This window comes from Marmota flaviventris, chromosome 14, assembly GCF_047511675.1.
Source record: "Marmota flaviventris isolate mMarFla1 chromosome 14, mMarFla1.hap1, whole genome shotgun sequence".
In the NCBI taxonomy this organism is placed as follows: Eukaryota; Metazoa; Chordata; class Mammalia; order Rodentia; family Sciuridae; genus Marmota; species Marmota flaviventris.
In genome coordinates this window covers 87837936-87861554 of record NC_092511.1, presented here as the reverse complement: position 1 = coordinate 87861554, position 23619 = coordinate 87837936, and the positions used below count along the sequence as shown (strand labels likewise).

Below are 23619 nucleotides of genomic sequence, written 5' to 3'. Positions count from 1 at the left end.
TAAAGTCCCAGGTCTGGAGTTAAGGGAAGACCATTTGGTAGCAATCTGTAGCTGGGGTTTGGGATGAAAGCAGGGAGAGTGTTGTGAATCCCAAAGGAGGGGTGAAACCTATTTATCCCTTAAAACACTGCACACCTGCTGGGGCCTCATCCCCAGTTACCTGTAGAGACCATCACTCAGGACGTTTCTGGGTTGAGATGATGGCATTCCTAGCTCTCCTTGGTTCTCACTCTCTGAGGCTGGTGTAAATACATGTGCACATACACAAATGTCTCCCTGCTTATAAGTGAAGGCCCTGAAGCGAGGTCCCTGTCCCAGAGATCACAGAACTCATCAGTATCTGGGGAGATCAATGTCCTGGAAGCCAGTCTGGGGGATGAACAAGAGTGGAGTGGTTGTGTTTGGGGGAGGACAGCTGTCCTGGGGCCCTCTTGGGTGGACATCCATCTGCATTAAACAGGGACCGCTTTGGGGGGATTGTCTCTAGATGGGGCGAGGTACGCATCTCCCAGAATCCCTGGTTTAAGGTGTGTCGGGGGAGACTCTGGCCCCTGACCCAGGTTGCTCACTGTGTACAATGTCAGCCTGGGGCATGGCAGCGTGGAGTGAGCCTGGGGTGGGCCTGGCTCCTGACCAGCTGCCTAAAGTCAAGACAGCCTCACGTCCCCAGGCCTCTTGCTCCCTGGTGACATGAGACCAGAGCAGGAAGCAGCTGGATATGCCCCCCTTCCCACACCCTGCCTCCGGCTGAGGATGGGCGAGGCGGCACTGCAGAATTCTGGCACCTCCTCGGGAAGTGGCTAATAAGCTTCCTACCCACAGCGGCTGTGCCAAGGCCTCCTTCGTTTCTTGATTTGCACACAACTGCTCCTAGATGTGTAACAGCCACGTTCTTCTCATGCAACCCCGAGACCGCAGCCCCTGCTATCTGGCCTCTGTTGTCTCTTGGCGACAGCCTTGATCACCTCACTCGCTGACTTTACCTCCCAGCATCCCCACAAACATGGAGTACTGTTGCTATTCTTTCTGCCATTTTTTTTTTTAAAGAAGTGGTTTTGTGGAGAGTATGTTGCTGATGAGCCCAGTGCCAGTCAGGGGCATGCAGGTCCATGAACCATTGATTGGCACCACTGTTTCACAGATTGAGTCCATTTACTACTTCGTGGTGGGGGACATTCCGGCGGAGTCCAAGGAGCTTCTCCTCCAGAGGGCTTTGGACATCCCACATCCTGTCCACACAGTGTCCTTCAACGCCAGAGGAGAAGGCATGGTAGCTTTCCTGAAGGATCTGAGCGCCAAGACCCATGGCAGGTAGGTGGGAGGACGCTCGTGGGGGACTCAAGTAGGTGGCCCACTTAAGCAGGGCTAACAGTGGGTCTTGGTGGCCTTCTTACCCAGTCAGTTGCTGGATTCTCTCTCTGTTCTGTCCTCTTTAGTCTCTGGGCACCCTCCCCCTGATTTTCTTCTGTATCCCGTATCCTTCACACCTTTTTTGTTTTCTGTAGCTCTGATGCTTTGACTCGTTAGGGACTCTCTGACTCTGGAGAGACTGCCCTCCCAGGGTTAGCCAGTCCCTAGAAACAGCAAAGCAGGGGCCAGGGTGTACCTGTCATAGCAAACCAACTCACCCAGAGCCCACCCTCTCAGTCCAGGCTCTCGCACTCAGGACCACTGTCCTCCATGCTGGTCAGCCCAGGGCCAGGCACCAGACAGCTCAGGACAGACCCCACCCCCAGAGCTCACTCAGATGATTCAAATTAGCTAATCCTAAACCTGCTTACATTGCCTCCCCTTCCCCTGGCCCTTACCCACCTTCTCCCTCACCCCTGTGCCTCCTGACCAGTCCTGTTGGGCCCTGTGTGGCATGGTATACCCGCTTCTCTTGGGAAGTATCTTAGTCTACTTGGGCAGTGTATTAGCCAGCTTTGTGTCACTATAACAAATGCCTGAGGTAATCAACTTATAAAGAGCAAAGAAGGTTTATTTTGGTCCACAGTTTTGGAGGTTTTGGTCTGTGATTCATTGGCCCCATTTCTTTGGGCCTGTTGCAGGAGCACATGGCTCACCTCATGGCCAGAGAGCAAAAGAGAAGAAGAGAAGGGGATTGGGGTTCCACGATCCCTATCAAGGGTTCCCCAAATGATCTAAAGACCTTGCATTAGGCCCCGCCTCTTAAAGGTCCCACCATCTCCCAAGAGTGCCAAGCTGAGGACCTAGCCTTTAACACATGCGCCTTTGGAGGACATTCTGGAACTGAACTCTTGCACGCCGCCATAACAAAATATCAGAGACAAGATGGGTTAAAGACAGAAATTTATTTCTCAGCGTCCTAGAGGTTAGGAGCCACTTGGTTTCAGGTGAGGGCTCTCTTCCTGGCTGTAGACAGCTGACTTCTCACCACAGCTTCACCTGGTGGGAAGAGAGCAGGTCAACTCTCAGGTTCTCCCTTCCTTTTCTTACAGGGTCACTAATCCTGCCTGCTCAGGGCCCAACCTGGTGATCCCAGTCAACCTTTACTCTCTCCTTATGGATTCTGTCTCCAAATATAGTCATACTGTGAATTAGGGCTTCAGTATACAGAATGGGAAGTGGGAACCCAGACACAAATCAGTCTGTAGCAGTGACTGTCTTTTCAATAGTGATGGTCTCCTGAGCTGCTGGCCTTACTGCACCTGAATAATATTAATAAAACCCACACCTTTAAAAAATATTTTAAATATTAAAAAATGTCTTTATTTATTTATTTTTTATGTGGTGCTGAAAATTGAACCTACTGTCTCACACATGCTAGGCAAGCGCTCTACCACTGAGCCTGAGGCCCAGCCCATAAAACCCATATCTTAAACATGTCTCCCCTTCTTTGGTCTCTCTCTCTGTATGTGCAAGTTTAGGTCCCCTTGGAGAGAGACCAGCCACTTGGTGGCCGTAAGGAGAATTCATGAGCCTTTTCCTAAGTCAGCCTGTCTGAAATGGGTACACATTTTGCCCACAGCCCTTGCTCTTAAATGGAGCTGCTTGTCATAATGGCAGGGGAGTGTGCTGATGATGCAGAGGCCTGGCCTTGGCCTTTGCTGATTCCACATAACAGAGAGGAACATGGGAATATGCAAATTTGCCCACCAATTTGTGTAATAACAATTTAAGGAGCTAGATGGAAATGTGGATTCTGATTTTCAGGGTCTGATGGGGGCTAGGAATCTGGGAGTCTGAGGCCATCCTCTGGTTACTCTTAAGGTCCTCTGAAATCTTTTCATAGCAAGAACTTGACTTCCATTCTGGGTTCCTGAGCTTCCCCAGTACAGAAGGGGGCTCGCTTCCCCACCTTCACTGGGGGAGAGAAAAAGACAACTGGCAGGGCCCTTTGTCTTGCTTGTCCTCTGCTCTGTCACCTGGGGCACTCTCTGTGGGCATGCTACAGCCCAGGGAGTAATTCACCACGGGAGAAGCTGTGGTTCCCTACTGACTGTGAGGAGGTGTGTTTTTAAGATAGGGCAGATGTAGATATGCCCTCCTGTGCCTGCCCAGGGCCCTCACAGCAAGCCTACCCACTGCCAGTGCTGCTGCTTCCTGCTCCACCCCTGCCCAGATACCCATGGCTCCCGGTTCCTCTGGCACGCCTTGGGCTGCTGGGCCCCAGATAGAGGACAGTTAATATCTGACCAGAAACAGTATGTCGTGGGCCTCTTAACTTGGAGGAGGTGGTCCCAGCTTATTGGCCTTTCAGGTGGACTCTGGCCCCCTAGACACTGAGTTGGTGTCTAGTGGAACCATCAGTGTGGCCTCAGGGCTATATTCCAATAGCTCTGCTGTATTAGAGTCGTATTATATCACTATTAAGGGATTTGCTTCTGCACAGGCAAGGTGGTATCAGCAGGAGGAAACCTTCTCCTGCTCTCTTTTCTAATCTGGGGAACAGATCAGAGTGGAAAATCCTGGGCACCAAAGGCCTCACCAGACTCAGGGCGTGGGTTCCGCCAGGACAGACTTCTCCTGCCTCCCTCACTTGCCCTGCTAGGAGGTCACAGGAGGAAGGAAACTGGCAGTTTCTGTTCTAGATGAAGCTCTCATAGGGGCAGGCATGGCCAGTCTGAGTCCGCTGGCCTTAGAATGGGGCACTGGAGTGATATTTATTCACTGCCATGGAGTCTCCCCAGAACCTTTGAGGCAGGTGTGAGGCTTCCCATGGTCCAGAAGGTCCCTAGACCTCTCCTACCATTTCTTTGCCCATCTGTCCACCCCAGGCTCTGCTGCAGGATTTTCTGCATTGAATGAGCAGGAACTGGCAGAGGCGGAACTCTTAGCATTACCAAGACCTTCTCTGCCAATCAAAATCTAATGCCCTGGTGCTGTTGACAATTTGGATTTCGGTTAGGGGGGGGCTAGGAGTGTGACAGCCCGTTCCCCTGTATGAACCTCACCAGCACTTGTCAAGCTTTAATTTGCACACTCACCCCGGGGACATTCAAGTGCATGTTCTGACCCAGCAGGCCCAGTTGGGGCATGGGGATGCGGATCCCTAACCTGCTCTCAGGCCCTGCCACTGCGGTTGTTCTTTGGACCACACTTTGGGTAGACAGGCCCTGAAAACTTGCCTGGACAGCAATTCTTTTAACTAGCACTTCACCTTGGGTCCCAGGGAAGTATGTGTTTGCTGGGTTAAAGCTGACTGAGGCCCGTCCACAATGGGAGAACGAGCCAATGCTGCCCATATCCCCAGACTTCAACAGGCCCACATGCTACAGGGCTGCTACAGGGTCACCGCATTAAAATCCTGAGTCATTAAAATTGTTGGCATGTTGGAACCCCAGGAACCAAAGAATAAATAGAAGAATAGGGTATCATTTTCCAAAAACCAAAAAATACCATTTGGTTGAGCTAATTACCCTGTAATGAAAAGACACATCATCACTTAAAATCCCAAACCATTTTAGACCGGGAGGCTGAGGCAGGAGTATCACAAGTTTGAGGCCAGCCTCAGAAACTTAATGAGGCCCTAAGCAACTTAGCAAGACCCTATCTCAAAATAAAAAGTAAAAAAGGGCTGAGGATGTGGCTCAGTGGTTAAACCCCCGTGGGTTCAATCCCTAGTACCAACCAAACAAACAAACAGAAACAACCTCCCAAACCATTTCCGATACTCTTCTGCCTTCCTGTCTACTGGTGGAAATTGATAGAGTGTAAAGGAAAGGGGTGAACATGGTGAGATTAAGATGCTCAGCCCTAAGGAGACAGGAGATTCACAGTCCTGAACAGAGAGGCGCACTCACCCGTCTCCGGCTTCATGTGGAACGTCCTTGTGTTTCAGATTCCACGCGTTTGCCGAGAGGACAGAGTGTATGGAATTGCCAGCTTTCCTCACAGAGGCTGGTGACAATGTGATCACTTGGAATTCAAGAAAACTGAGAGGAAAACTCCCCCCAGGTACCTGGAACCCCAAAGGAGCCGCGTAGTTATCCTTCTTGACTCTTGGTGATCTCTGTCGCTAGGTAGGGACCCCCTTTCCCTTCTCATTATGATGGTGGCACAGGGGCAGAGCCCACAGATGTTCATGGGGGATTCCCAGCCTGGCCACCAGGCATAAGGTTACGGCCCAGGGAAATGGCCTAAGCGATGCGTGTTTACTCACCTGAGAACCTTCTGGAGGCGTGGCCTTAGGTGTGTCAATGATGGAGTTAGTTCTAGGCAAATGAGGGCGCCTGCACTTCTGAGGAGGGGGTCCTGCTGTCCTCCCTGTGGTGAGCCTCAATGTGGCTCCAGAGTATGGGCTCTTCCTGCCTCTTGTGAGGGTGGAGGCCACACAGGGACCTTTATGGAGGCTGAATGAGCCTCCCTTTTTCACTCAAGAAATGAGGCCACAAAATCAGCCAGAAATAGGAATGTGACCTCAGGAAGTCTCTTTTTTGGGCTGATGAAATTGCAAAGTGCCCAAGACACTGAAAAAATACTGCCAAGAAAAGCAGGGACGCAGTCTCCCATCTGATAGTTAGATGATGTGGCTCCTGACTAGTTAGCAGCTAAGAAAGCCCACCCGTCTCCACCCGCCTGCGCATCCTCAGACTCCTGGCTCCAGCCTATAGGTCTCTGAAAGATTCCTGTTGACCTAATGGTGTGGCAAAGGCTCTCTGGGACCCTAAGGAGTGGGCAGTTAGTTGCAGGTAGTTCACAGCAGGGGATCAGGTTGGAACCCCGCATCTGACGCACAACTTCTCGGATTTAAATTCTTAGTGCCCTCTGGGCAGAGCAGGGGGTAGTTTCGGGCAGAACTCACTGGAGCACCCCTGTAGATGACTGTTCTGATTGTCAAGTGGATGCCTCCAGAGAATGCGAGAAAATGCCAAATCATGAATTAGATGGATGCTAATCTGAGAAACAGTTACTTCTGGATGTCCTACTGAAAGTAACAAATAAGACTGATCCTTAGTGGGCACTGATTCAATCAGGGTGAAGAATGTATCACCAGCATTCTAAGCCTTGCCAGTTACTGTGAATGGGATTTGCTTCTGGTCTATGTAGATTTCTTGATGTCTTTGTCTGTTTTCTGCTGCTATAACAGAATACCTGAGACTCGTAATTTATAAAGAGTAGAGATTTTTTTTGGCTCACAGTGCTGGAGACTGGTAAATTCAAGGGCATGGTGCTGGCATGGCATTCAGAAGCAAGAGAGCAAGAGAGGGCTGAACCTAATTTTTCTCTTTTCCTTTTTTTGTGTTGCTGGGGATCAAACGCAGGGCCTCACACCTGCTAAGCAAGCACTTTACCACTGAGCTACATCCCCATCCCCTTAACTTGCTTTTAAACCTTCTCTCTCAATAACTAATCCATGCCAGTCATAAAGACCTTAATCCATAGGTGAGGGCAGAGTCCAATACAGCCCCAATACTGTTGCACTGGGAATTAAGTTTCCAGCACCAGGACTCTGGGGACACACTCAAACCACAACATTTGCCATCTGAGTTGTGAGGGAAACCTGCCCGACCCCATAGCTTCCTGTTGTCCACAGCTATTATCTTCCCAGCCCTGGGAAGCATCAAATTAAATTACAGATAAAAACACTTGTCTCAGAATGGAGGTGTTGGTTGTGGCTTGTCACTCTAAATCCATTCCAGTGATCACACGTTCTGGGTTTGAGGGGGCAGAGTGTCAAATGCTCAATATGCGATCTTGTCTCCTCTTTCCGTCACAATGTCCCAGAATGCCAACGTTTCAAAGCCTAGTTCTCCCACTCAAGAAACTGCCCGGAAAACTTTGACAGACTCTTAAGGTCTGGAAATGTGTGGTTTCCCACTTCACAGCCGCTCTGTAGCCTCTTCTGCACTGAGTCCCTCTCCCCATTGCCACATGGGCCCTTGAGAGCACTTATTGCTGTGGGTTTCCCAGGCCACCCTCTAGTTGTGTGTGGATGGTGTCGTGTGTGTGTGTGTGTGTGTGTGTGTGTGTGTGTGTGTGTTGGGGGGTGGCTTCCTTAGGAGATAATTTTGCCTCCATTGTAGATAAAACAGAGACTATCGAGTGAGGGCTTGGGGAAGCATTGTTTGTAGAACTCATTTGGCAATCTTAAAGACTTTCCTGCTATGATTGTCTTTTGGGGTTCCAAATCATTGGTTTTCAGAGAGCTTTACACCAATGCAAAAACAAAAACAAAGCAAAACAAAAAACTATCTGTGATCCAAATAAGAATGGTCTTCAAATTGTATTAAAATATATCATTGTGGCCATTTTTGAGCATACATTTCAGTAGCCTAAAGCACATTCACACTGTGCGACCACCCACCACCACTTAAATCTAGAACTCTTTCTGCCTTCCCAAACTGGAACTCTGTACCTGTTAAACAATGGCTTCCCATGTCTTTTTGGTGCTGCTATAACAAAATACCAGAGACTGGGTGATTTATAAAGAACAGAAATTTATTTATTTATTTATTTATTTATTACAGCTCTGGGCCCTAGAAAGTCCAAGATCAAGAGGGCTGGCAGATTCAGTGTCTGGTGAAGGCTTTGTCTCTGTTTCCACAGTGGGGCCTTGTTGCTGAGACCTCCACAGGGGAGGGACCTCAGGTCCTCCCATGGAAGAGAAGGTGGAAGGGCAGAACAGGGCAAGTGGGAGCTCCCTTCAACCTTTTATGAGAGCCTCATGACTCCTGTTATGGTTTGGATGTGAGGTGTCCCCAGAAGCTCATGTGGGAGACAATGCAAGAAGGTTTGGAGGTGAAATGACTGGGTTATGAGAGCCTTTACCCAATCAGTGCATTAATCCTCTAATAGGGATTAACTAGGCAGGACCTGTAGGCAGGTGGGGTGTGGCTGGAGAAGGCGGGTGTGGGGAGATGTGCCTTTGGGGTAGATATTTTGACTCTGGTCTGCGGTCTGTGTCTGCTTCCCTCCACCACACCCTTCCACCGTGATGTTCTGCCTCCCCTCCAGCCCAGAGTGACAGAGTCGGCCGTCTATAGACTCAGACCTCTGAAACCATGAGTCTCCAAATAAACATTTCCTCCTTAAAATTGTTCTTGTCAGGTTTTTTTTTTTTTTTCGGTCACAGTGATGAAGAAGCTGTAATCAACCCTACTCCTAAAGGCCCCACCTATGAGTCTGTCACGTTGGCTATCAGGGCTCTCAACGTCTGAACGCTGGAGTGCCGCGGGCATTCAGACCACAGCACCCGCGTCCCCTCCCCAGCCTGACGGACACGGTCCTCTCTCCCTTTGAATGTGCCACTGTAGGCCCCTCATATTAAGTGGAGTCACACAGGGTGCGTCCTGTGACTGGCTTCCCTCACTTAGCCTCGTCCTCACGGTTCACCGATGATGTCGCATGTGTCAGAAGTCCCCTCCTTTCTAAGCCAGGCAGGTTCAGTGACATGTACAGACCACATCCTGTTTGTTCATCCGTTCACCTGTGGACACTTGTGTGCTTCTGTAGCTGTTGTGAATAACACCGTTATGTCCACACTGTGCAAATGTTTTTCTGAAACCTGCTTTCCGTTATTTTGGGTATATACCTACAGTGGGCTTCCTGGATCATATATGGTAATATCATTTCTAATTTTTTGAGGAAGCTCAAAAACTCATTTTCCAATTTTTTCCACTGTTTCCCATAGTGGCTGTACCATCTTATGTTCCCAACAGTGTAAAATTGTTCTACAAGTTTGCCAACATTTGCTATGTTCTGTATTTTTGATAGTAATCATCGAGTAATGCGTGGGAGTTAGTGTTTCATTGTGCTTTTGATTTGCATTTCCCTAATGACTAGTGATGTGTAACATCTTTTTTATGTGCTTATTGAAATAAATATTTCAGTGTGATATATATATATATATATATATATATATATATATATATATATATATATATATATGCCACATCCCCAGCCCTTTTCATATTTTCTTTTGACACAGAGTCTTGATGAGTTGCTTAGGGCTTTGCTAAGTTGCTGAGGCTGGCCTCAAACTTGCAATCCTCCCACCTCAGCTTTCCAAGTTGCTGGGATTACAGGCATGCATCATCACACCTGGATGAATGCAATATTTTTTTTTAATTAGAGCTTTATAGCTCTACATAGTAGTTGGGTTTATCCTGACAAACTGATGCATGTTAATGCAATATTTTTAAAACTCAAAATTAATGCAAGAAAATTCATGATAATAAAAATAATGATCCAGCTCCCTTCTATCTTTTGGAAATTAACCCTAGTCATTGTCAAGGATGCTCTCCTGGGCCTTAGCCACTGTTTAGAGCTCCTAGGAGGTAGCTAAACATTTGGAGAGAGGGTCTAGAATGAGACATCTGTTCTGGCAAATAACCCTGGAGTCCCTGTTCTATGGCCTCACCAGCACAAGAAATCTCACTGCTGTCATGCCGGGCTCTGGCTGTCAGGCTCATGCAGATCCTGCTCCTCCTCCCTGGAGACACCGTGCAGCCTTCTTTCCAAGGTGCTGCAAAGAACTGGTGCCAGTTCCCACCTTCTCCTGGGGACTCCCTCATCTTCCCCAAACTAAGGGCAATCTCCTTTTAATCTGAGAAAAAAAAAATGTCATTCCCTTAGGCTTCTTCAAAGCTTCTGCTTTGTAAACAATTAGTTATTTTGTTTTTGATGTTTTAAAATACTTTAGGAGTAGGTGCTGGGGAATGGAAAATGAAAACTTGGCACGATATTGGGCCAGTGAGATGAGACATGCAGAGCCAGCATACAGGCCAGAAGTCACCAGCCATATGTGGCTTTAGAGCACATGAAATGTAGCAAGTCCAAATGGAAAGGCGCCTTGAGTGTAAAATACACATGAGATTTTAAAGACTTTGTGTAAAAAATGTAACTAGCCACATTAATAATTCTTAATATAGATTATATGTTGAAGTGATATTACATTTTTCAAATATATTAATAATATTAAGTTTATTTATTTAGTTTGATTTTCTTAAATGTGACTACTAAGAATTCAAATACACAAGATTTGCATTGTACTGTGTCGTTGGACCTTGGGAAACAAATTCAGGATGTCAGCAGGTGGAAGGAGAGGAGAGGTGCAGTTGGATAGTAGGCGTAATTGATCCAGAGGCAGCAGCAGCCCCCCGAGTCCTTCTATATATATATATATGTATGTATGTATGTAAAGGCTAGGTCTTAAATGGGTAGATATACTCAGGAGCGGGCTCTAAGAGCAAATGTGAGCCCCAGGTCTCCATCTAACATATGCAGGGACAGTATGCTTCACCTTTGGTGTATATTTATTTGTCTTTATTATGTGGCCACTCACTTATTGATATAAAACTGATAAAATATCCTTTGGACACTTAACCATCTACTCTCAGTTTTTAAATTCTATTATTAAATTCTCATTATCGATTTTAAAATTCCACAGTAACTCTTGAAAGCATGGTACACAATTCTCATGTTTTAAAAGACAGCAAGATGTGTAAATATCAGAAAGTAACTTTGATCATCCTGTTTCATGCTCCTGCGTTACATGGGTTACGATATCTTTGCTAGTCACTGGGCCAGGAGGATGAAGTCCACTGACCCTTTAAAAGTTTAGCTCTTGTTCTTTCAAAGCATGTTGCTAAGTGTATTGCCTGCATTAGCTCATTTTAAAAATCACAACAGCCCTGGGAGGTGGGGGATAGTGCTGCCTCGGTTTTTTTTTTTTTTTTTTTTTTTCTTTTTTCAGGAGGCAGACAGCCTGGAAATAATTTGCAGAGATTACAGGGCTGGTATGAGAAGAGTTGGAAGTCTGAACACACAACTGTAGGACACTTTCCAGGCATAGTGTAGATGATTTGGAAAGTATAAGAAGGAGGAGAAAAGAAAATCCTTGCCACCCAAGGATTTTTTTTTTTGCTGTTGAACATTTTGGTATCTTTCATCAATCTTCTTGCTGTATACTTAAAAAATAATTAAAGCACAAATATCATATTATACAATCTGCACATGACATTTTCTGCTTAATATTCTGGCAAGTGTCTTCCTATTTTATCATAAAACATCTGTAGTTGACATTAAAATATCTAATCTTTCTTAAAGTTCTGTATCAATTTTGTCCAACATTTCCTATTGGACTTTTTCATTATTATAAATAATGATTTTTCATTATAACAGATGATATTATAATATTTTGTTATTATAAATAATTTACATTTATCTTTTGCATGATATATTTATTTCCTCCTGTATTTTAGTATTTTATAAATTAAAAAATTTATTTCTAGTAGTGAAGATACTGGATCAAAGGGTAATCACTCATGTGAATTTTGAAAAAATGGTTTAAGACGATTTCATTCACACCAGCAGCATATAAAGAATACCCATCTGAGGGGACTCAAATCAGTATTAGGTTAGTATCTTGTTTCCGTCAATATTTTTTTGATGAAGAAATTAATGCAATCACCAGAGAGGAGTAACGGCTGCTTTTATATTTATTGACTGCCTTTGTAAAGCACCTGCTTGTCTTTTGCCTGTTTATCTGCTGGGGTCATATGTTTATTGTCACGTCATCTCAACTTTGTATATTAGAGACATTAACTCTTTAGTGTAATATTCATGGATATTTTTACTAGTTTTTTTTTCATTTTGGCTATTTTTTATATGCTGCCTTAAAATTTGCGCAGTAACTCCAGTCTCTAAGTCCTAGCTCCTTTGTGATTCTATCCTCCTTCTCTTGGTTGTTTTTTTTTGTTTTGTTTCTTTTGGTGCCACGAATGATTGGACCTAGGGACATTTAATTACCGAGCCACATCCTCAGCCATTTTTATTTTTTATTTTGAGACAGGGTCTCGATAAGTTGCTTAAGGTCTCAATATGTTGCTGAGTCTAGCCTTGAACTTGGAATCCTCCTGCCTCAGTCTCCTCAACTGCTGGAATCATAGGCATGTGCCAGCACACCCAGCTTCTTTTGGTTCTTAATAGCCTGAGTTTAAAACAAAAGCAAAAATCTTTTGGGCCCATCTAGATTTATTTTGAAGTACAATGTGATGTGAGGATAAAGGTGGATTTGAAGCTAAGTATACAGCAATGTCTTCCTGCCACTCATCTCTTCTTCCTTTTGAAGTACGCTGTGTGTGGCTAGTGATGGGCTTGATCCTGGACCATCTACTTTGTTTCCTTTCCAAGTCCAAGGCTAATTGTGACCTTTTGACATTAACTGATTTTACCATCTGCCTTGTGTACTTTTTGTAGATGTGAAAAATGATTTTGATGCTATCCAAATAAACCATCATTTTGTATGTTGCTGGCCTGAACTTTCTAGGAGGAGCGCACATGTGTGTTTGAGTTCAGTGCCCTTTTATTCCACACACACCATTTTTCTCCAAATATCCATTGCCATTTAAGCTTCTTGGGTTTTTTTTCCCTGCCTTTTTCATTTTTCTTCCCCTCCCCCCAGCATACACTGGCTCACTCTAGTGATGCAATTTAAAAAGCAGACAGAAGACTGGGCTGTATCAGCAGTTTGCTTGCTGGCCTAGTAAAACCTTTAAAAAATTAGAACAATGTTATTGCATTCATGTCATTAGCAATTGGAGATTTAAAAGGCAAAAACTATTCTCTAAAACTTCTTGAGGACTTTGGACTGCTCCAAGCTAAATTGATAGAGGGTGGCTAAATTAGGTAAATGCATTGTCACAAATCTGATTGCATCTAATTTTGATGTTTGTTACTTATGGTTTTGTAGATATTTATATGAATCTGCAATTTTTTCTTTTTTGAGGGGTGGGAAACGGGGATTGGACTCAGGGCACTCAACCACTGAGCCACATCCCCAGCCCTATTTTGTGTTTTATTTAGAGACAGGGTCTCACTGAGTTGCTTAGCGCCTCACTTTTGTTGAGGCTGGCTTTGAACATGATCATCTTGCCTCAACCTCCCAAGCCACTGGGATTGAAGGCATGTGCTGCCGCACCCTGCACAAATCTGCATTTCTTGAAACAGGTTTGATAAACAAGTTGTAATAATATCTGCAAATAAATTAATTAGGTATGAATTTTTATCAACTTTTAGAATGCACATATCTTTTTTTATTTTTATTTTTTTGCAGTCCTGAATCAAATGCAGGGCCTTATGCATGCTAGGCAAGTGCTCTACCATTGAGCCACATTTCCAGCCCTATGGATTTTTACCAAATTTTAGGTCTTGTGTTTTGGGGTGGTTCCTTTCAACAACCTCTTCCCTTGAGAAAACAAAAAGTAGTTTTAGGCTGAGAGCAATTTTGTCTTGTTTCTTGTTTCATTGCAAAGGCAAACATAGATATATCATGTAAAAGCATTTATTCTTCATTCTTGAACTTTTTAACCTACATCCACATTTTATTGAACAATATAACACAAAGATACATTCACAAAGAGTGATTCTTTTGACTTATAATATAAAATCATTTATTTAATCTGTGCTTGCTTTGGATTACTCTACATGCATTAACTCCTCAGAGGAATTTTCTTCCAGATTTAAATTTTCCCTTTTTGTTTTCTTGGATTGTGCTCTTTGGGGGATGGGAACCTTTTCCAGTGTTTTGACACAGGCAATGTTTGTTGCTTAGGGTGCATTGCATTTTAAGTTTTTCCTACATTACCTTCTAGAAGTTCATGGCCAATCTTTGGCTGTCAAGAATGCGAAGATGGGGACGGGGACTCGGGCCCAAGCTCACAGTCCCTGCTGAGCCGCAGCCCTTCTAAGCACTTGTGCGGTGCGGCTCAGATGGGGTGGTGCCTCTCACCCCTGACCCTGTGGCCTGGTGCTGTCTACAGACCCTTGGAGGCACACCCTCCATTCATTTCCTTCTGGGACTCTCTGCCCGCACTGGGTCTGCTTCCCCCCCCCCCATTAGTCTGGAAGAAAATCCAGCTCCTCTCTTGCTCCCGCCGCCGTCCTCTCCCACTCTCCACTGGGTGGGATTTAACAGCTGCTAACAGCTGGAGGCAGACCACATCCTCCTGGCTTCCCCCTTTCATTTCTGTCCTTTCCTTCTGCAGCTTCCCACCACATTTTACTAGGAGCAACGTCTATCTCTAACGTCATCCCTAACGTCAGGTATCTTGTACTCAGGGTTCCTTGAGCTTCTTGGACCTATTGGTTTTCATCAAATTCAGAAAAATTCCAGCCATTTTTTTTTTAAATCATGCATCTACATGTCAACCGTGGTGTGATTAATTTAGAATGGATTAATTTAGTTTCCTCCTTTAACCCGTGCCATCCGGTGTATTCTTGTCATGGTCAAGAGCATATGCACAGGAGCCAAGGCCAGCCCTGCAGCCCCACTTAAGACTCACATTACACCCATTATCCAGAGCAAATCTCATGCCCAAGTTCAGCATCATTGGAGTGGGGAGGTCTGTCTACTGCACTCACACGCAGGTAGGCAGGAAAGTGAAAATTGGGTGCACGATCATACAAACTATTACAGTGTTTTGTTCCTTTGGGATTCTGGTTTTGGCCTAAGAAGCAGCATTTGCTAGAAAGTGAATCAACTTTGGAATCCGAGTTGTGTCACTAACTGTGAGCACGGAGGCAGGTTACCTCACGTTGCTGAGCTATGTTTCCTCGTTTTATAAAAATAGGAATGATATAATGTCACCAGAAGAGTTCCCAGAGAGGGGGACCTCAACTCAGGACAAGTGGGGTCATGATGGAAAAGAATTTCAGCATGTGCACATGATGGAAAAGAATTTCAGCATGTGCCAGTCAGAGACACAGGCACTTTATTTGGGAAAGCAGATATACATTGGAGGGAGAAGATGGGCCATTGCAGAGGGAGAGATGGCAACCCATTGGTCTGGAGTACTAGCATTCATAGAGGGACGGTAGCTAGGGGCTGGATTAGAGGAGGAGTCAGAGTGCAGCCAGCTTTTCCTGTGCTTGAGCACTACCCACACTATGTTACTTTTTGAGGGCAAGGGCCAAGGACATGGGTTATGGTCATGGGCTGCTTTGCTCATAGTTGTATTTCAAAACTTATAGGCATTTCTTATATTCATGGGGCTTCTCTTTTGAGATCCAGTATTTCTTTTTCTGTATCCCCAAATTTCTCTCTCAATAAAGTCTATGGCAGTGGTTGTTGGGAGAATCTAAAAAATACAACGCCCATCAAGACATTCAGCCTCCAGTGGACATTCGATGAATAGCAGCTTTCTTTTTCCTTCCTGCAATCCCAAACAGGCTTATCATAGAAAGTTCTTGAAAGTGAAATAATCCTAAAGGGTAAGGTAGCCTTGACCATGATCATGATGTTAACTGGTTTATCTGCATACATAATTATGGGTGGAAATTAGAATTTGAAACCAGGAAGTGCATATGGGAGTACTAAACTGTGTCCTGATAGGAAATGGGTCAACGTTGATACTTGGGGTTGACCGCTGGGGGTTTTGAAAGAAATCAGGAGCATTTGTCTTACTTAATGTAAATAGGATTCTATTGGAGGGACCTTTTTGGGTGGCTTCACCTACTTCTCTGTTCTAAGACTCAGGTCAGCAAGTGGCTCAAATACTACAAGGATATTTATAAATTGGACATGATGATTTTCAGTTTCACGTAGGGATGGATTGTTCTGGATTCGTCTGGGCTTGTTGCTGCTTTGGAAGGAACTTTAACAGCTGGTGCTATCCCAGGGCGGCATTCCTAATCCCCTGGGAAGCTGCTGGGGTGGCCTGTGAGCCCAGAGCAGGGGTCTGTTTAGTGGTGTGGGGACTCTTTCTCAGAAAGAAAAATAGCTTCAGATCTCTTGGGTTTGGAGAAGCCTTCATCTTTTTTTAAAAAATTGTTCTTTTTAGATATACATGACAGTAGAGTGTATTTTGACACATTATACACACAGAGTGTATCTTATTCTAACTAGGATCCCATTCCTGTGGTTGTACATGATGTGGGGTTTCACAGGTTGTGTATTCATATATGCACACTGGAAAGTTCTGTCAATTCTTTCTACTGACTTTCCAATTCTCCCACCTTTCCCTTCATTCCCCTTTGTCTAATGCACTGAATTTCTATTCTTCCCAACTCCCACCCCATGATTGTGGGTTAGCATCTGTGTATCAGAGAGAACATTCAGACTTTGTTGTGTGTGTGTATGTGGTGGGGGATTGGCTTATTTTACTTAACATGATAGTTTCCACTTCCATCCATTTACTGGCAAATGCCATTATTTTATTCTTCTTTATGGCTGAGAAATATTCCATTGTGTATATACACCATGTTTTCTTTATCCATTCATCTGTTGAAGGGCACTGAGATTGGTTCCCTAGCTTGGCTATTGTGAATTGAGCAGCTATAAACATTGATGTGGCCGTGTCACTGTAGTATGCTGATTTTAAGTCTTTTGGATATAGACCACAGAGTGGGACAGCTGGGTCAAATGGTGGTTCCATTCCAGGTTTTCTGAGGAATCTCCATACTGCTTCCCAGAGTGGCTGCACCAATTTGCAGTCCCATCAGCAGTCCCATTCAGGAGCAGGCTTCATCTTTTATTTTGGTTCTCTCTTCCTGTTTTAGCTTCAAAAAATGTAATTAAACTGAAATAGTACAGATACATAAAATTATATTAGACTAAAAATTTTCCCTGTCATCAAGTAAAAGTAAGTGATCTTGGCATTAATGTAGCTTCTCAGGCTTAATGAATCAATGAAGTTGACAGGAGACTTGTGTGGGGTGGTAGTGGACTTGTGGCGTGGGGTGTCTCATGATGTCAGCCTCTTTGTGCTTGAAAATCTAAGGAGCCAAATGGTGGTGAACGCCTGTAATCCTAGTGGCTCAGGAAGCTGAGGCAGAAGGATCACAATTTTGAGATCAGCCTCAGCAATTTAGCAAGGCCCTAAACAACTTAATGAGACCCTGTCTCAAAATAAAAAATTAAAAAGTCCCAGGAATGTGGCTCAGGGCTCTCACTTCAAGCCAGAGCATCATACCCTTGTGGTGGGGGTGGAGGAGGCAAATTGCAAACAGCTGGGGCATAATTTCAACTCACATGGTTTCATGGATACCACCCAAAGTACCAATATGCTGATTTGTACTTTGGGTGGTACTCAGGACACTTTTGTGGTTCCAGTAGGCCAGGGTGGGCACCAAGGAAGCCCTTCCATTTCCAGCCTCATCCTCACCCATGGCAGACATCACTAATCAATCCACCCTCTCACCCCACCATGGCAGCCATCACTAATCAATCAATCCACATCGCTCTCCCCACTGAGCCTGCTTTAGCCCCTCTGGGCACAGCACTTGCTGGGCTAAGCATCTTTAATCACCAGTCCCTGTTTATAAGATTCTCTGTGCTCATCACTGGATTTTGCTTAGGAGACAAGGGAAAAAGACTTTGCAATGAATAAACTAAAAGGAGTATTAGGTAATAGCAAAGCACAATGTTTCTTTCTGAGTGTATTTTTTGTAACTAGGACTCTTGGCAAAATGACATTAGAAAAGCTGCTCAGCTCTACCAGCATTAAGTCCAAAAATGTTGTAGCTATAAAATATAAAACTTTGGTTGGTTCTACCTTTGGAAACTACCCTTTTTTGTGTGTTGGTGGAGAAAAATGTTTGAACTAAGACTAACTATTTTAAAACGAAATTTTATTTACTTGGGCATATGTCAGGTTGCTATGCTTAAAGAGAAAAAATAAACGAGTCCTGTTCTTGGCAGACTCTCGTGATCTTGAATTAGACATCTGGAGTCTAGTGGCCCATCGCTCCGGCTTGGCTTGGCTTCTTCTTTTCTAATCTCCAATTTAATTTAGAAGCCCTGGCTGGTGCCAGTTTATAGCTGTTTATACTGACAGCAGGAGGTTCTCAGACAACTCCTTCCTGCTTCCTAGAATTCAGCTTATGTGATGGATGGAGCCAGAGCAGCGGCATTTCCAAAATTGCTGCCACCTTGTAGTTTAGGAGGTGGAGGGACCCACGTCCCCTGAAGCCTTGCTCCTCTGACAGTCGGGTGCCTTGCGAGTCTCATCGACTGCTACTGGTTAACAAATGTTTATTAAACACCTTCTGGGGGCTTTAGATTCCCACTAGGGGGTGAGGAAGTGGAGATTCAAAAGGAATTAAAGATAAGGTTCCCAAATAGGGGACCCAGGACTCTGAGTGTCCCTTTGCAATTTAGACTTCCTCCTTCCCCTGTGACTCCAAGGCCCCGTTCACCTAAGAACAGTCTGGCTGCCCCTCCCTCTCCTCTTCCCCTAGTTCACACCTTCATCTGACGTAGGTGAAGACCAGTTTCCCAATTAGAGAGTACGTGCCTCAGGGCAGGGCCCCTGTATTCCTACCCCAACTTGGGCTCAGGTCCTAATTCCTTGCTTAAGTCTAGGCTCCCAGCTGCAGTGCAGACTGCTCTGATTATGTTTGAATAAACTTGCTATGATTACAGAGTGAGAGATTCCACTCACATTTGTTATTTAAAAGTCAAGGGTAAAATAAATAAATAAATTAAAAAGTCAAGGGCATTGCTGGGCTCTGGGGATACGATGATAAACAAAGGAGGCCTCTTAAGGAGCCTATGTTCTAGAACAGCTATTTGGAAGTATTGACCAGGCATCAGGGATGTATCATGGTTACAAAAATGGATAAACATGATTCTGTCATCAAGAAAGTCATGGTTTAAAAAAAAAAAAAAGAAATTCATGGTTTGATAAGAGAATGTCTTAGTTTTACATTGCTATAATGAACTACCAGAGGCTGGGTGATTTATTAAGAAGAAAGGTTTATTTAGCTCACAGCTATGGAAGTTGAAAGTCCAAATCATATAGTTGTGGCTCTGGTGAGGTCCCCTCTGACTGTGTCAGATCATGGCAGATGGCATCATGGCAGGCATGTATGTGAGAAGGAGGGATCACAGAGAGGGGGGAAGCCAGAGAGACTGGAGAGAGACCAGTCTTGCTCTTCTATAACAACCCTTGCATGAGAACTCACTGGGGGCCCACAGGAACCATCTTAGTCTCTTCCCAGGGTGGCACCCTCAGAGACCTCCCACTAGGCCCCTCCTCTTAAAGGGCCCAGCACCTCGCCCACGGCCACGTTGAGGACCAAGCTTCCAACACATTAACCCCAGGGGACAAACCACATCCAAACCTTAGTAGAGATGAACGTGCAGACAGCAGAAACCCCGCCATGGAGAGCTCTCAGGGCTGACCCCAGCAGGCTTGTCCCAGGGGTCACTGCCCATGACCGTTTCAGGGAAACTGAAAAGGGCCAGCACACAGGGGATGGGGTCTGCCGACATAGAGCTTGCATCGTGATGATGCCTGAGGATACAGGATGGGGTTCCAGTGTGAAAGGAAGGCAGGGGCTTTGGAGGCCCACAGACCTGAGTTCGAATCCTGACCCTATAGATGGGCAGCTTTCAGCAAGTTCCTTGATTTTTCTGACCTCAGTGTGCTCGTGTGTGAAGTGGGGCGACTCACACCTTTGTTGTGAGCCGATGAAGTGATGTGTCTAAAACGCCCAGCAGTAGTCAGCGTGAAGCAGGTTCATGCCACATTTCAGTTTCCCCTTCTATGTCCTCTCTTCATGCGTCAGCAGGAGGCAACCATTATAAGATCCAACTAAAATAATAACACTCTTTTTTTTCCCCCAATCCTAGAGATGGAACCCAGGGGCCTTTAGCCACCAAGCCACGTCCCCAGCTCTTTTTTGATTTCAATTCTTGATTTTGAGACAGAGTCTCACCAAGTTGCTTAGGGTCTTGTTAAGTTGCCGAGGCTGGCATTGAGCTCTCCATCCTCCTGCCTCAGCCTCCAGAGCCGCTGGGATGACAGGTATGTGCCCACTGTGCCCAGCTAGCACTTGGAAAGCACGGGCAGTGGGCGGCCTGCGGTGGGTGTCTAGAATCTGTAGCGTCAGGGTATCCCCAACACTCTGCAGGGGAAACAGCCGACTTCTTTGGCAATCACTCCTATGGGGCAGAAATAGGGGCATCAGTGTTTGAGAATATTGTTCCTGGAAATCACCCAACTTTTTTTGTTTTTCAAGGAATGTTTTGGATAGTAAGAATTTTCTTACAGGCAGGTCCACTGTTGGACTAAAACTCTGAAATTTTGTGGCACAAGAATCACTGGGATGCTTTTGTAGTTCTGTTTCCTGGATCCCCACCCTGAGCGTCAGTCTGGGGCGGAGGTCCAGGACTCTGCATTGACAAGCATTGCCAACGTGGGTTCTGGGCACCACGCTTGGGGAAAACTGTAGGTGCATACCTGTCATCCCAGGGGTTTGGGAGGCTGAGGCAGGAGGATCGAGAGCTCAAAGCCAGACTCAGCAACTTAAACAAGAGCTACCAAAGAACTGGGACAGCGTCCTGATCACTCTGGATATCCGGTGCTGGAATATAATAAGCATTGGTGGAGTTTTGTCAGAGTGAGTGAGTGGATGATGTCTTTCCAGGTGGACAGTCCCCTCAAGAAGGGGGTATGATACAGTGATCAGCTTCCTGGTTTCTGAGTCAGTCTCCTGGCATGGAGAAAATGATCCAGAACTTGCTTGTTCCTGAGTGACCCAGCAAAGTGGGGAACAGTGAGACCCAGTCCCCATTCCCTTGAATTCACCGTGTCATTTACTCCCTGATCCTCCTGCCTCAGCCTCCCGAGCCGCTGGGATCACAGGCATGCGCCACTGCACCTGGCTTCCTCTTGCATTTTATAGTGTTCCACTTAGAGAGAGAAGACCCAGGAGACAGTACCACATTCACAGATTAGATTATGGCATAAGTGGCTCATCCTTTGTATTTGAAATTGCTTCTGAGATAACATAAGGACCCTTGTGAAACACATACTCAGTGACCCAAGAAAACATTAGACACTTGTCCAGATGGCGAGAGGACTCTATATTTGCTTTAAATTAATTAACAGTTAATTTTCGTCGGGTGGGACTGGGTGCAGTTCCTTGGTGCTTGGGGCCTGGGGCTGGATCAAGCCAGCAGGTGTTCAATTGCCTCTCACCAACAGAACATCTGAACATACAATCTAACGCAAATAACTGGGATTTTTTTTTCATTTTAACAAAAGCTATTGATTTCATTGTCTTCCACCTTTTTATGGAGGTGATATTCCCCCTTTGTCTGATCTAATTATCATTTTAGGTCTCTGGGAATTTTTAATAGCTTGCAATTTATTGTCTTTTAAAAAACATCTTGTATGGCTTTCTGAAAATAGAAGCATGTGATACCTTTTTCCTGAAAAAAATACTGCCTTTTCGTGGTTGTATTGGGGCGGCTGTGTGTGGGGGTTCAGGGTCAGGCAGACTGCAAACTCTGGAGCCAGCTGGACCAGGCCCTCACCTAGGCGTCCCACAAAATCCAGCCCACAGTGGGACCTGGGAATGACCTGGGGTTCAAGAATTGCCAAGGGTGCTTTTTTTTGTGATTTTTTTCTTTGTTCCCTTTAGTTCCCTTTAGTATGACAGTAGAGTGCATTTTGACATATTATAAATACAGGCAGTGGAACTTCCCATTCTTGTGGTTGTACATGATGTGGAGTTTCACTGGTCATGTGTTCATATTTGAACGTAGGAAAGTTCTGTCTGATTCTACTATCTTTCCTATCTATTCCCATCCCCCTCCCTTCCCTTCATTCCCCTTTGTCTAATCCAGTGAACCCCCACACCCCCATAGTGTGTTAGCATCCGCATATCAGAGAGATCATTCAGTCTTTTCTTTTTTGGGGACTGGCTTATTTTATTTAATAGGATAGTCTCAGTTCCACCCATTTACCAGCAAATGCCATAATCTCATTCTTCTTGAAGGCTCAGTAACATTCCATTGTGTGTATGTACCACATTTTCTTTATCCATTCATCTGTTGAAGGGCTCCTAGGTTGGTTCCATGGCTTAGCTATTGTGAATCGAGCAGCTATAAACATTGATGTGGCTGCATTGCTGTAGTGTGCTGATTTTAAGTTCTTTGGGTACATGCCAAGCAGTGGGGTAACTGGGTTGAGGGGTGGTTCCAATCTACACACTGCTTTCCAGAGTGGTTGCACCAACTTGCAGTCCCACCAGCACTGTCTGAGTGAACCTTTCCCGTGTTGGTTTTGTTTTTCAATTGCTCTTGCCCAGGGCTAGTTGTCACTTGGCCCAGTGCCACACCACCTCTCTAATGGCTTTCTCCCTCCTGACCTTGGAATGATAGTGCTCAAGTACTTCAGGGCAGTCTCACCTCTCTGTGGCATGGGGACCTAACGGGAATGTCACCATGAATGCCTGGAACATCTGGGTCATAGCCCTATGAGCAGAGAACCTGCACCTGTCACATACCCCTCGGGAGAGCTCTTGCAGTAATGGGGCTGCCAATGACGAGGGGGAGCAAGGCCACCAGAGAAGAAACAGTAGGTGCTCAATAGCTGTTTCCTCGTCGTAAGTACAGATGAAAACAAGGAGGGAAAGGACTTCTGACCTAAAACCCTGGGTCCTGTGGAGGGTGCGAAGGCAAAGTCTTTGTCCCTGTGCTTGAAACGTTTGCAATCCAGAGAGCAAAGTGCGGACAGCACCCCAAGAGCTCACGCTACTGCGGAAGGAGAAGCTGGGCCCACGGCTGAGTAGCAGGCTTCGGGCTGAGCAGCGGCCTGTCGTGTTTGTGGAGGTTCGGCTTAAATGAGACTGGAGTCAAGGTCCTGCGTATAACAGTGTCACCGTCCCTGGTGCATGCTTCTTTGCACTCTTTGGAATTGAGGCTGGAGTGACAATCAGCCAGGGATTTCATGTACCCACAGCCTAATTCATATGAGGCCTAGGAGTGTCCTGGCGGCAGGAGGATGGAGCACAGGGTTGTGGCTGGTGCCCTGGGGAGCGGGAGGCTGACCGCAGCTTCCTGGGGCTTCTAGGCAAAGCTTGATGGTGGCACAGACCTGGGATAAGCAGTGGAGGGCTGAGGGGAGGACATGAGCCCTGGACTGGGAGGAGAGAGCTGCAAGCAGGTTTCTGAGGGCAGAGTGTTGGGAGGGGGACGCCCTGGGGGACCTTGGCCCCTGGATTCACCTCCAGCGCCATCAGTGCCCACCCGACTTGTAGAAGGCACTCAACCTATCTTTGCTAAGTGAACCTGTTTATCTATGGATGGTGACAACTGTTTTATCTGATAGGTGAGACGTGAATGTGACAGAGAGGTAGTGTTTGGGAGCAGGTGACTGTGACCTGTCCCCTTTGCTACACTCAAACTTAACTTGTCCTGGG

The 23619-nt window shown here is 45.7% G+C and overlaps 1 protein-coding gene across 5 annotated transcripts in view; it reads left to right on the top strand.

The window, feature by feature from the left end:
- Window positions 1-23619, top strand: part of Vwa3b (von Willebrand factor A domain containing 3B) — a 191529-nt gene that overhangs the window by 27707 nt on the left and 140203 nt on the right. For 3 of the 5 annotated variants that reach the window (XM_071601860.1, XM_071601861.1, XM_027950669.2), the window contains exons 6-7: window positions 1142-1311; window positions 5306-5421. The exons of the other annotated variants lie outside the window; for them this stretch is intronic. In XM_071601860.1, coding sequence (XP_071457961.1) covers window positions 1142-1311; window positions 5306-5421 — 286 coding nt within the window. The remainder of the gene's footprint in view (window positions 1-1141; window positions 1312-5305; window positions 5422-23619) is intronic. 5 annotated transcript variants of the gene reach the window in all.